This window comes from Nestor notabilis, unplaced genomic scaffold, assembly GCF_000696875.1.
Source record: "Nestor notabilis isolate BGI_N333 unplaced genomic scaffold, ASM69687v1 scaffold5507, whole genome shotgun sequence".
NCBI lineage: Eukaryota > Metazoa > Chordata > Aves > Psittaciformes > Psittacidae > Nestor > Nestor notabilis.
In genome coordinates this window covers 28,560-42,601 of record NW_009934988.1, presented here as the reverse complement: position 1 = coordinate 42,601, position 14,042 = coordinate 28,560, and the positions used below count along the sequence as shown (strand labels likewise).

At 37.3% G+C, this 14,042-nt stretch overlaps 1 protein-coding gene across 1 annotated transcript in view; it reads right to left on the bottom strand.

Annotated features, from left to right (window-relative positions):
• Window positions 1-993: 993 nt before the first annotated feature.
• The window catches only part of LOC104408108 (trafficking protein particle complex subunit 10-like), a gene marked incomplete at its 5' end in the record, with an annotated part of 33,735 nt that continues 20,686 nt past the window's right edge, over window positions 994-14,042 (bottom strand). The window contains 10 exon segments of the mRNA XM_010017595.1: window positions 994-1,403; window positions 2,358-2,552; window positions 2,956-3,133; window positions 4,378-4,548; window positions 5,385-5,511; window positions 6,414-6,514; window positions 7,719-7,948; window positions 9,096-9,254; window positions 10,305-10,446; window positions 13,908-14,042. The exon segment at window positions 13,908-14,042 is cut by the window's right edge and continues 30 nt beyond it. Of these exon segments, the coding sequence (XP_010015897.1) occupies window positions 1,165-1,403; window positions 2,358-2,552; window positions 2,956-3,133; window positions 4,378-4,548; window positions 5,385-5,511; window positions 6,414-6,514; window positions 7,719-7,948; window positions 9,096-9,254; window positions 10,305-10,446; window positions 13,908-14,042 (1,677 nt within the window).

The window sequence follows — 14,042 nt, the reverse complement described above, 5'->3', positions numbered from 1 at the left end:
TCAGGAGTTGTAATTTTTCCAGTCACAGGTGGATTTGCAACATTCACAAAAATTACACTTTTTTTTAACGTTTTTTGTATTTACATTTCTGATATAAATAATGAAATTCTTCAAGTTACATGTTTTAACTTTTCTTCACAATTATTCTACATCTGTGAGCTTTCCTATATCAAACCAACCTCTTTCTTCCATCATGAATGCGGAAGTCTGGCCTCTAATCAGTAATAATTACACTACTCCTTTATGATGAAAGGTTGACTGTTCAAGTATCACATCATACTGAAATTTTTGCCCCAACTTAATAACTGAGGCAGCAAACCAAGCCACTTAGAAATGGTAATAAAAGAAATTAATCTGGGAACTCAATAAGCCAAATAATTTATTATTAAATTCTAACAATATCTTTCTTTGGTAAGAACTATGCAAGAGGATGACCCAACACCCACCAAAAAAAAAATAATTAAAAAAAAAATCATATAATATGTGACATCACAGTGTCTACTCTGTGAAGGAGAAAGCCTCAAAAAATTAACGAATTTTGTTCAGTTAAGATTGTTTATAGCAGTAGCTCTTCCATGCACCTAAGTATGCAAACGATGGAAGTTTAATAAAAAATTGCAAAGGCAGGAATTAAACAATGATAAAAGAAACAAACAAAAACCAAACAGAAAAACAACTATTACACCAGGGCATGTGCTGCTGTACGCTTTGTTGTGTTTCTGGCACATGTGTGGAAAAGCTTGTAAATTATTAAAATAAAAATCCAAGATTTGGATAATTATATCATCCAACTCTAAATTCTAAAATATGTAGGAAGCGTGAAACGAATGTCTCAGCTGCCAGTCAAAAAAATAAAAAAGTGGTCCAAATATTTGGATTTTTTGCTTTTGTTGCCCTGTGTTGTGATGCAAGATGTGACTGAAGGGAGAAAACCCAATAGCTTGCACAAAACCTACTGAAGTGGCAATATAAACTAGCTGACACAAGCTTCACTGTACATTTAAATTGATACAATTGTCTGGTGCTTCCATGGCCAGTACATGTTGAGTGCCACAGATCTCCTTAGAGTGTTACAACAAAGACTAATCGGGGTCATAATCCTTTAAAGTGCTTTCATATCCAGTTTCTAATGGGTTTTGTTTTCCATGTTTTCATACTGAGTTGTCATGTGACATTGACTTCCAGAACATGGTCGTCCTTGCTAGGAATGACAAGTATTTGCATACCCGTGCTGCAGTTAAAGACCTGACCAGATGAGAAGGATTGCAGACGGGGCATTGGCAAACCTTTGTGTTCCCCACTAGCTGCAGAATGCAAGCTACCTCTGCTCCTGATGCTGCTGCTGTCAGCTTGATCATCCACATTCTTGTCCACAGAGAGGTTATCATTTTCAATCCAGCTATCTGTTTAAAACAAAAACCTGCAGTTTTATTCCATGGAGTGGTTAAACAACTCTTAAGTTATTTCAGAGCTCAGATGCACAGCCAGCTTGCCACATGGTAGCAGTTACTAGTCATTTCTGCTGAGGTTAATAGTCTGTGCACACTTCTGGCCAGCAACGGAGGTAACAGAGTGAATTATATTTGTTTCTGAAGAAAACTTAAGTAGCATTACCTCACATTTGTCACAGGCTAGAAGGGTGCACAGAGTTTCTGGAGCTCTGCAAACAAATGCTAAGCTGCTTGTAGGAGTGAATTCTCAACTACAGCTCTGGGACTACTCAGCAGTACAGATAAATACAGTAGGTGGCTGTGGCAATTTAACCTCTTCATCTAATATGGTTTATATGCCACAAATTTTCAACAGTTGTTCTATTTCACAGAATAACAGAATGGTTTGGGTTGGAATGGACCTTAAAGATCATCTAGTTCCAACCCCCCTGCCATGAGCAGGGACACCTCCTACTAGACCAGGTTGCTCAAAGCTCTATCAAACCTGGCCTTGAACACTTAATCCTTTCAAAAACTGGGGAAAAAATTCTAACTCTAAAGCTAATGAAGACACAGTAGATGTGCACTTTACAGACAATAAAACCACAGGATTAAAGGGTTACCAAGTATTTTTCACTTGATTATAAATCTAGTGGCAACTAATTTGCACAGTAATCTTTTAAGAAAATAGAAGAAAACACATTATTATTCCTCCTCACAGAGGAATATGGCTGCAACCCAAATTCAAAGTTCCCGTTAGAGCAACATTTTGTAAGTTTCAAGTCAGAACTGTGCATGAGTTAAATAGCAAAGACACCTACAAGTACTTGGTCAATATACTTCCTAGCCTCACTTTTCTCTTTACAAAAGAACATAGGAGAAGCAGAATCATTTCTGTAAGAAGCCATGTAGTCAAGACAGCTTTACCAGCATCAAGTTGTGTGGAGTGAGCAGAATGGTGAGGGAGGTATTTAAATAATCTGACATCAGGAAAAGGTAGGTATCCAGCAAACAGTGGCATCACTTCCATGTGGACTTTGTGAGTTGCTCGAGCTGCTACAGGCATAGATATCACACCAGAACTTTTTCCACAGACTGCCCAGTTACTACTGTTGTCAACAACTGCAAAAATAAAGAACAAACACTATAAAGATCTTTTCTGAAAAATGGAGAACACTCAGTACAGTTTTAGAGCACACTGAAAATGAGTATTTTAGCAATATCTAAAAGCCCATCTGCTTTTATGCGTGCAGAGCTGTGCAAGGTAATTACAAACAGCCCTACACAAAAGGGACCATAGTTGGGCCTCAAGCAAGTATAAATGCAGTTCAGACTGGATGGATATTCCACTTGAAGACAGATTAATGATGAAAAAATAAAATGTTCTCAATGTAGCAAAATGAGTATTGCTGAGCAGCCGTACTCACAACACAAGAATACATGCCATAGAAAGCCTGGCAGATATCATTATCAAGACAAAACTACTGGGGAATTTTGTCAAGATACTTAAGAAAAATATTCTCACCCTCATACATCAGTTTTGTTGTGCAATATCCATCTGATTCCGTTAATGCTTCATCTCTGTCAACTTCCGACAGGTCAACGAGTCGGGTGATTGACACTTCTAAAGAGCAGAGTGAGCCTGTTTTACAATACTCTGCCCCCAGTGGTGGGAAAATTTCAGTTTTCACATGATACAATGTCTGTCAGGAAGAAAACAGTGCTGTTATCAAGAAAAAAAAAGGTGGTTTATTTGTGTTTAAACTGAACTGGACAATTGATACAGGACAAACTTAAACATCCACATCCTATTATATATTTTTAGTGCCAAATTCAGTTGTAAGTAATGCTCACTTCATTATCTTCCTCAGTTTGAGAAAATAATCAAATTTGATTCAATCTATTTTTGACACCAGCAGCGAGCACACCATTTCCCCCTCCAGTTCTGTGCTTTAACTCAGCCTTCCAATGCTCCTAAATGGACAATAATCTTACTATTCAAACAAAATTGTATCAAAAATGTTTCTTGGCTCCTCACTTCCCAGACACACACTCGAATTCTGATTAATACAGGAGAACTGCTTCATCACTCTTACCATCACTGTCCCCAGAATAATGGTGCCCACATTATCAAAGACCTAATTTTTAATTACTATGAAAATTAAATTTCAACCAACCCTCCCCCACACTGTTTAGCACAGTTAATTCTCTTTAAAAACTCCAGAAAGATGTTGATACAGGGGCCACCAAACGCTAGTTATGTGCCAGTAGGTAAAAAAAACCCCACAAACAACCTAAAATATTGCTCAATGCCAGTTTGTAATAGGCTAACAGACAAAAGGATTTAACCGAATAAGAATCTTCTCATGTTGCTACTTTTTACCCAAGCATCACAAAGGGTAGCACAAGACTGAATTACGAGATGAGTCTATAAGCTTCCTAGCTGATGAAAGGAGTAAAAAGTTTGTCCATAAAGGGAAAGAAGAAACATTTAAGATAATGGCCTAGAAAGGCCTAAATATTTCATTAGGGGAGCTCATCTCAAGCACTACAGAAACCAACTCAAATGCTTTTAATAGCAAAGTTTTTTTGGAAATTGCAAATTGCTTTAAAGAGCACAGTCTTAAACCTGCAGGGAAAAAGCAGCTCAGTAATCCACAGACAGTTTCCATGGCACAAGCCCAGGAAGGTAAAAACACAATAAAAAATGAAACAAGATAAGTACACTTGTACATGTACTTGTACTTCCTCCCCACAGTCCAGTAGCAACTATATAATTCCACCATATCATATCAGGCTTCAGTTGTACTGTTCAACAAACTGGCTTTCCAATGATTCAAAGTCAGTAGCAATGGTAAACAGAAGGCTTTTCACTGTATCTCTTAACTTTCCACATATTAGGAAACCATATTCACTTAATATATACTATACTTAGAAGAGTACTTACAAAAAAATTTTCGACTTGGAATTCATAAGTGAACGGCTTCAGGGTAAGAGACTGTTCTTCAGAGGTAGCTGGACAAAAGCTGACTGAAAACAGGCACTGCAAGGAGAGAGGAAGCTCTTTTGTCCACTTCAATTCCCATACAAAGAATATCGATTGCTTACTGTATATGACCTGAAAGAGAATGTTTATAGTATTAGCTCCTTCCTTCCTCTGAGAAAGGAGTGGAAATGCACATACATAAGTTTGTCTGTTCTGGCATTAATATCGTTTATAAAAACAAATTACCTATTTAGTGTTAAATAAATCATTATGGAAAATATGCAACCAAAATAGTGATTTTTCTTTTTTTTTTTTTTTAAACAAGGCACACCTAATTAAAAGAAGGGATGCATTTCATTGTCAGAAGGAATGTTTCAAAAAGGAATAGTTCAGAATCAAGTATGCGTGAAAAATGTTTTATTCAAAAACCCAATTTAATAAAAGATACTAATTATGTTTGTGTATAGTTTTCCTAGGCATCAAGAATGACCAATATCATGTTCAGACTGAAAAAAACTTCACAGGGACTGTTTTGCAACTTAACTAGTTTACAGCTGTATTTAATTGGAAAACAGTCTCTACCTGATTTTTTTTTTTTTTCCTAAAACCTAATGACAAACCACACCCTAAGATGAACAAATTAAATGTTAACAGTGGTATTAGTGATATTACATTTGTATAGCTGTTGTTCAAGCAGGTATGCAGTGCTTTGCATGAGGCAAATGGCCAAGTTTGAAAACTTACCTAATAATCTTTGCAACTTTTAGAATTGAATCCAAGATCTACAGGTGTAAATGCCTTCTAAAGCATCTTTAAGAATCAGAGTTACTCAGAGGACTATAAAGGTCTGATCTAGTATCAGCTATCAGCCTTACTTACTTACAAAATGTATGTGTATAAGTTCTAACAAGAGCTTTCACCTAGCTGTTCTGCCAATGAGCTCATAAACCACCAAGTAAATCTTTTACCTGTTGAGATTCAGGGTTCAGAGGTACCAGCTGCAAATCTGTACAGTCAGCAGAATTTTTCAGGCTGTTGTCTGAAAGCTGGAAACAGAGGTCTGACAAATTCTGTACACAGACTTGCACATATTTCCTGAAAAACATGACGCAGTTTGTTCAACAAAAATTGGATAGTTACACTGAAAGAGTACATGTCCATAAATTGTTTTCAAAGTGCACAGCTCAAGCAAGAACAGAATGGAAGGTCTATCTGTTTCTTTCAATCTTTTCCTCAATACTTCTGAGTCTATAGAAACAAGGCTGTAACTCAAAGAACAGAGGTGGTCCAGAGGAGGGCCACAAGGATAATCAGAGCGATGGAGTACCTCCTGCATGAAGACAGGCTAGGAAAGTTGGAGCTGTTCAGCCTGGAGAAGAGAAGGCTGCGTGGAGACCTCCATAGCAGCCTTCCAGTATCTGAAGGGGGCCTACGAGGATGCCAGAGAGGGACTCTTCTGCAGGGACTGCAGTGACAGGACAAGGGGTAATGGCTTTAAACTTCAACAGGGGAAGTTCAGGTTAGATGTAAAGAAGAAGTTCCTTACAGTGAGGGTGCTAAGATATTGAAACAGGTTGCCCAAAGAAGTGGTAAATGCTCCATCCCTGGCAGTGTTCAAGGCCAGGTCAGACAGAGCCTTGGGTGACACGGTCTAGGGTGAGGCGTTCCTGCCCATGGCAGGGGCGGGTGGAACTAGGTGATCTTAAGGTCCTTTCCAACCCAAACCATTCTATGATTCTATGAAGAACTACAAAGAAACAGGGTAGCTTGGTTATCTTGTGGTCTTATTTCCAGAATAGCTGAAACCACAAATTGGTTTTACTGTTATGAAAGAACACTAGCGGAAATGCACAAGCTTCCAATGGGAAGCTGTATAAGATAACAAAAGCCCAGTTAAAAAAAAAAAAAAAAAAAAAAGGCTGCTATAAATATTACTTATGAAACTCCAGCTCTATGTTTTGTAGGAAGAAACAATAAATACTTAATGAGTACATTACCGTTTGCCAGCTGACAATAAGGAATGCTTGGCATTAAAAGGTATGCAGAATGTTAATGCAATAATAGTGGAGTAAATCGACCAAGGACAATCAATGGTTACCTAAAGGAAAGAGAGAACAAAGTTCTTATTTGTAATGGTCTTTGGCATAACGATTTTGCTTTTGTTCTCATTCCTAAGCAAAATTTTTCTCAGCAAGTGTCTACAGCTAAAGCATCCAGAAGGGGGAAAAAGATTTAAAATCAGTATGTCAAAGACTAATTTCACAAAATATTAGGGTTTTGTTTCCCCTGAGCAGATTTTGAAATCTCGAAGAGGCTTTTCCTGTGGAAACTCATATACCCAGTTCTGAAGACTAGAAATAAAAGAAGGGGAATAGAAGAAAGGAAACTAAAATACTTAGTAGCATTTTGATACAATGATCTGATAAAAGGTCCATATCAAATAAATTGTTGTAAGATCTATTATTGAAATGTCTTGATAATACTTGTATATATTAAATAAAAGCTCCAAATATTTCAAAAATTTATTTAATGTTTATTAACTTGAAGCAACATACTTAACTGAAGAACTTCTCCTGAAGTGAATGCTGCCATTCTTTCAACTATTAAGCGTATATATTTAGCAACACATTTCTATATGCAGAACAATAAAATAATTAAAAATAAAAATCTTTCATCACATCACATTTTAGCAATGCTGATCTACAGCTATTCCTATTTACCTGACTCTTCACACACAAGGATACATGGCAGCACACTTGGTCAGTTTTAACAAGGAGTAACACTGTTAAAGGTGGTACTCCTTGTTAAGATCATTTTGTTGTCAGCTGAATAGCTTCTTTACATACTGCGTATGTTATTCACCCTTCATAATGAAAATGAAGAGAAAATGCTACCTCCAACTAAATAGTATGACAGCTTGAAACACTATAGTGTTAAGCACAAACACAGCATCCAGCTTCTTTGCAAGTGGAAGAAATATCTTCCCCATGAGTTAGAAGGGAGAATTTGAAGACCTTTTACAAAGACATGCGTGTCTTACATCCTATGTAAACTGAGCATTTGAACATTAAATCTCAGGTTGCTAGCCAGTGGAATAGTTGGCAGTAGAGTAAACACAGTACATATTTCTGCTTATGCTTATGGTTTCTCTACATTTATAAGATCTTTGCATGTACATCTTTTAAGGGAAATTAGTTCAGTGCAAGCTCTCCCCTGCCCCATCACCACCACTTCTATGTTGTAAGGAGTATGCCCTTGTGATCAAATACATTTAATAATAAAAATGTTAAATTACATCTTACTTTTTGGTCAACAGTAGCCATGCAGTTGTCCTGTTTCTGCTTCTCTTTGTTTTTTCTGTGAACTTCTCTATTGGTAGTATTTTCTTTCTCCACTACAGATTGTGTGGCTGATGGCAAGTACATGACTTCTAGCTCAAATTCAATTACGTGATATGCAGGAGCCACTGGCAAAGTGATGCTTGTGATCTTTTCAGAAGACTGAATCCTTAATGATGATTCTGAGATCTTCTCTATAGTTGTGTCGAATGGGGAAAAGTAGGTAGATTTAAAACCCATTCATCCCTTCCCAATTTTCATTTTAATCTGTACCTACGCAATGAAATTATTCTAAAAAGTCACAGAAAAACGTGGTGCGATAAGTATTTCCTAGCACAACCTCCATGTTTGCAAAAACAGCAACAAGAAACCATGTTATGTAACTCCGCAGTAATCTCTTCAACTGAGCTATAATCTACACATCTTAAATACTACTGTTTACAACTTCCCAATAGTAACACTCTGTCCTTATAAACTGCAGGAAGGTAACCACCACATTCCATGTAATATACCCTTCCAGTGTTCAAGAAAGAACTAAGAGGACAACTTGATAACAAACTTCAAACAGGCTGAAGAGCTACATCAGTCCATCACAACATCTACTGAAGTCTTTACAATGTCCTGCATATCCTTAATCACATAATTAAAAAAAGTCATAAAAAAGCCTTACAACTTATTGAACACACACGTGCATGACCAAAAATACACAAATACACATCCTTCATCATCTGTGTTTAAAGTACTACACATGGGGTACCTCTGCATAGTCTATTTTAATCTTAATTTCATCAAGTCTTTTAAGACTGTTCTTCACATTTATGTGAAAGTTGCTTGTGTTTGAGCAACTCAGGAGACTATAGAGTACTTATCCTCAGAAAAAAGGGAATTGGGATGTCATCTGTTTAAATGAAACACTGGCCGAAGGAAATGTTCTATTTACATAGGGCACTAAATAAAAACCTACTTGCAACTACTTCACAAAAAAATGGTCTAGTGAATATAGAACCCACATAGTAATAAAAGATCACCATGATTCCCTTGGAAATCATGACACATGCTCACCTTGGCAGCAGTTTCACCATGCCTACTGAATTACATCAATGAAAGTAAAAGCTGTCCAGCTATGTTTTCTGCAAAGTTCATACTACTACATTGAGGGTCAAAGTTTAAGCCCTTTCCTGCACTGAAGTACTCAGCTGCAAGTCACCAGAATTGTTCTTATTAACAGCTATTGAAAAAGACAGCTTCAGTGTTCTTAACCTTAATGTCAGTACAGGTTTACTTCAGAATTACTGAATTTTCAGCCATTTAAAGATTACTAATTTTTACTTCCTTGCTTACCCCTGATGTTGGAATAGATCACTGCCTTGCTCTCCGGATGGTACAGAATAGGCATGGCATCCGCATTACTGAGCTGCAAAGTGTCCCCATTCTTCATGGTGTAGTGACCAGTAGTCACTGTGAATTTCACCTTCTGGGGAATGCCAGCCAAAAGGCTATCTGAAGGAGAAAGAAGATATTGTTAACAGGTTCCAGTACTCATCAGCAGATGGTTACAATGCACTGCTAAGGCTTGTTAGCAGTATTCCCAGACAATTCGTCACATGTTAGGGTAACTTGGAAGTGGGGGGGTTTGGTGCTATGCAACACATTAACCTAGCTCAGATACACTGGTGTGGAGAAACCAGTTGTTTCAACTTTAGTGAACAAACCTGTGTAGCTCCAGCAGCACAGAACCCAGTGAAATACAGGAATCCCAAATAATTTACTTTTTTTTTGTCAAGCTCTTCAGGTTGTAGACAGCTTTATATTTTTGGTCCTACAATGCCAGTCGTACCCACGTGCTGTATTTACATAATCAACATAACATGAATGCCAGTATGTACACAGACTCTCAAATATCTGAATCACAACCATCAATTTCATAGGGGTAGCTAATCTGATTAATGCCCAATATGCCTGTCCTTCCTTCACCACACACTGCAACCACTGTAACTAGAATGATAGTACAAAATGCATATAAATTCAACTGCTTCAGGTAATAGCCTGAAAACAAAATCACTTCTACTTATAAACTTTAATAAACTCTATAACAAGTAACACTCAGGTCTCTGTGAAATCAATGGATATATTCAGTATTGAATTTTAATAACTTAGTATTATCACGTCTGGTAGAGAATCCCAGTTTCCTGTAAATAACAAAGAGACTGCAGCATCACAGAACTAAACAATAAGGAGCTCAGTCAGTTGCAAATTTAAATAGTCATTTCTAATCAGTGTGGCAGCTCAAATGGTATCTGATATTTAAGTGACAATACATGTTCAAATTTATATTCAAAAGTGAGAGCCAACCCCTGGAATTACTGAAAACTAGCCACCACTGACAGGGCATACTTGATGGACAATTTGAAAAGCAAGAATTTATTTTACACTCAAAATTAAGAGTAAGGCAAAAACTTTCTGAGTAATTTTCAAGACAGAAAACACTTTAGTCCCATGAGAGTACAATGGAAATCATCAAAACAACTTCAGCTTAGCAACTGTACCTACCAGTCAGCGGTTCCACTTTCAGCTGGGGCTCCTGAGAATATATATCATACTGCACAATTGGGTAAATATGAAGAAGGACAAACTGTACTTTTCCCACTGAAGTGCACAGTTGCCTGAGCGTGTATGTCCCAGGTTCTTTGGCCTTTGAAGAAAACATTTGAATGGGTTTTTCAATTTAGTAAAAGCTTCTGGAACAAACCTTCTACTAAAGAACAGCATGTTTTCAGCTCATTTTTATCAGACACTTTGCATTTATAAATTAAAATGACAGACTACTTTTCTGAATAAGCAACAAAATTTTCACAAAGGACCCCCTTTCACTCCATTAAGAGAGAAGCTCTAGAGTGCTGGCTAATTCACGAAAAAACACCGTAAGTAACAAGTACCAATAATCAGAATAACTAATACAGCAGCTATGCTGTCAAATTGTTATTTTGGGGTGCTTTTCATCTTGTTCATTGGTTGCTTCCCTCCCCCTCCAAATGCCACATACATTAAAATATTATTATATTTATTAAATACTGAAAAGATATTTAGCAAGCAGTGAAGTGCTCATTTGGCTAACATTCATAAAATCCTACAGTTCTGTGAAGCACAGCTTTTAATTCAAGCTATCAATTTCACACACTCCCCAGCCCACACCCTGTCTGAATGCTTACAAAAAAGTTCTACATGCATATTGAATTCAAACTCTTCCCTTACCCTGAATAACAGGATTTGGGATGTTTCTGATAACATAAAAAGCAAATCTGTAACATCTGCTAGTATATTTATTCTTGATTCTATTTGCTCTTAGCTACTACTGCTGCGGAATACGAAGCGTTTTCTTTTTCCATGTGCCATTTTACCAAGTGTAATACATATTGATGCTGGATATAACTACATCTAAAGAATACGATTAGAAGTTAGGGGAAAAAGCTCTAACAACTTAGCTTTCAAATCCCACAGTTATTTACAAAGCAAATCCTGACTGAAATTCAGTATTATGCATTTTTGTATTAGTTACTGAATTTGAACCCTTGAATACTTTATAAACAGAAAAGCAAGTCTTTTGTATATAAACATACTTCAAACCTCAACATGGAATGGAATCAGCCTGAAAAATTCAGACAATGCTTTCTGATCGCTTTTAAAGCTTTAAAAAAAATACACTGGAAGATTGCTATCAGCATGAATAATGCTCATCATCAGCCTAAGATCCTCAGAAAGAATCAAACTCCCTCTGCATCCTAGAAGCACAGTCATTCCTGTCTCTGCAAAAGTAGTGCAATTAATAATTACTGTAAGAAAATTTAGAAAACAAGTTGTCAGCAGTTTCTCTCCTCTGTCTGGCTATGTAATCCAGTAAAAGTGACACAGATAACGGATTTTTAGTATATATTTTGTAAATACTGCAACTCATATCTAGTGAAGCTTTCAGCATGTTATCATGTCAAAATTATGACATATTCAGATTTTCCCTTTAAAGGCAGGTAAGTCATGCTTTGAACAACTGTATAAAATTAAGCAGGATTCACACCGAGCAGTCTTTCCATGAAAATTTCTTTCAAGAAAGTAAGGTTAGGAAAACAGAAAAGTTACAAGTATAAGGCTGTCTATCCTCCAACAGCTATCAGAATCATGCAGAACAAGGCAAATTTAAAGCAGAACTGTGTCTAGCTTTTCATCCATATCTCTTTTTCCATGGTTTCAGATTGATTACTGATTCCACTAAGCCAAAATATGCCTGCTCAGAACAGTCTCTAACAGCTTTCTCTGAGTAAGGCTCGCTCACCTAAAATCCAGTTCTACATACATGTTCATCTTTTTGACAGAAAACTACATTTGCAGGCAGCAAGACCTCCGACATCTTAAAAATCCCATTAACTTGTCCCAATCCTTTAAAAGAATGAGAAACCTAAAAAACTAGGTCAGTGGGTAGTTCAAATGACATTATTGACATTTCACATTGTATCATCAGGGACTTGAGCTCGAGTTCTCTCTTGAGATACCTGCTATCCACACAGGTTCCACAAATGTGTGTGTGCACACTGAACCAAGCACACCTCTCTACTGCTTTCTGTCCCAGTGCTGGAGGAATGGAAAGGCTAAAGGGCACTAAAGCTAACGTAAACCAATTAGAAAATGGCAAACCTAGCAGGCATATATATACCATATGTGACTGCGAAACACTTTCTCTCTTCATAGGATCCATGCCCTTTCCAATATAGAAAGTGGATAACGCTCACAAAACGAAGCGGCTATGAAGTATCTGTCGCATTCCTCATTATGCTACCTCATCCCTTGTTAATCACTCTGATGCTACACTGAATTTCTCAGGATTTTCTCACTTAAATTTTCTCTGCTCTTATGTTCATTACTGCAGCATTGAACTCTGCTAAACACTTCCCTATGAAGGGTTACAGAGGTGGGGACATACATAGAAAGTATTTAAAGAAACCCAAAGAACTGAACAGCATGATAATTGAGGCTAGAAGCTCCTACTCCCTGGAATGCAAAACAGATGGTGAAGTCTTGCTTTTGAAAATGTCTGACATTTCACTTTCTAGGACTACACTGGCAGGTAAATGCCTTTCCTCATTTCATTAAACCAAGTGAACAAACCACAGACCAGCAAAGTACAAAGCCACAGAATGAGTAGCAGTTAAAAATAAGACAAAACAAACCAACACCACAACCAACAGGACTGGTACTCAAGGCCTGCTGATTTCCAGTTACTATGCATCTAGTGGAAATGCAATGTGACACTTTAAGGACGCTTCTGTCCTTAAATATTTCAGCAATCACTGTGAGTACTTAGCTTGCTGGGGGAAGAATGTACGGAAAAAATTATTACTCCAAGCAGTAAGCTGACTTAGAGCGCATGTGTAAGCCAGGAATTGGGAGAGTTTCATATACACCACTATATGGCAGAAGCAGGGCTGTAATAGCATCCCATTTTCTGAGGATGGCATTTAGATGGTGAAACTTTTTCTTCATAGGTGTTTGCTCATGCAAATTTAGTATTCCTGTAGCACACAATCCTTACGTTCTTGTCTTCTCATTCTTTATATGATTAAGATGAATAATGGGGGCAATTTTAATTCTGACATCTAAAAAGATGAGCTTTGTCATATTTCTTACAGGTAGGTTTACTACATCCACCAAGTGAAAAAATATTCTACCACTCTCCACAGTGAAGAACAGGCTATCAACCAAGTTTAATCACATAGTCATTTGCTAGGGGCTAAAAAATGTATTCCCATTAACATTTTCAACCTTATCCTGAATGAGCTCAAGAGCGAAGGCAGACTTCATGAGTGGTACGTTATCTTGTATATGAATTTATCAGTTTCATTTTTGGCAGCAATAATCAATGTGTTTAAGTTTTCGAAGGCCAACTCAAATCATTGCAAATAGGAATCACCTGTACATTTTGGCACAAACACAACAGCCTTCTTTCAAGGGAAATCAAAGTCTAGAACAGCAAAATGAAAGCCACGAGGGTAATGGCATCACTCAAGCTTTAACAGGAAGCAATACAGGTGCCACTTGCCAGCACTAGGTTCTTCCTCAGCCAGTGATTTTAGTTCTTCTTACATTTGCTCAACTATAAAAACATACCTGAGTATTGAATGTTATTTTATTGACCCCTGGTTCCAGTATGAAGTTGCTGCACTTCAACACATGAGCCCCATCTTCTAAAGTCACCCCTGAGGGCATATCCAGTGAACTGCTGCTCTCTTGCCTTCGTAGTAG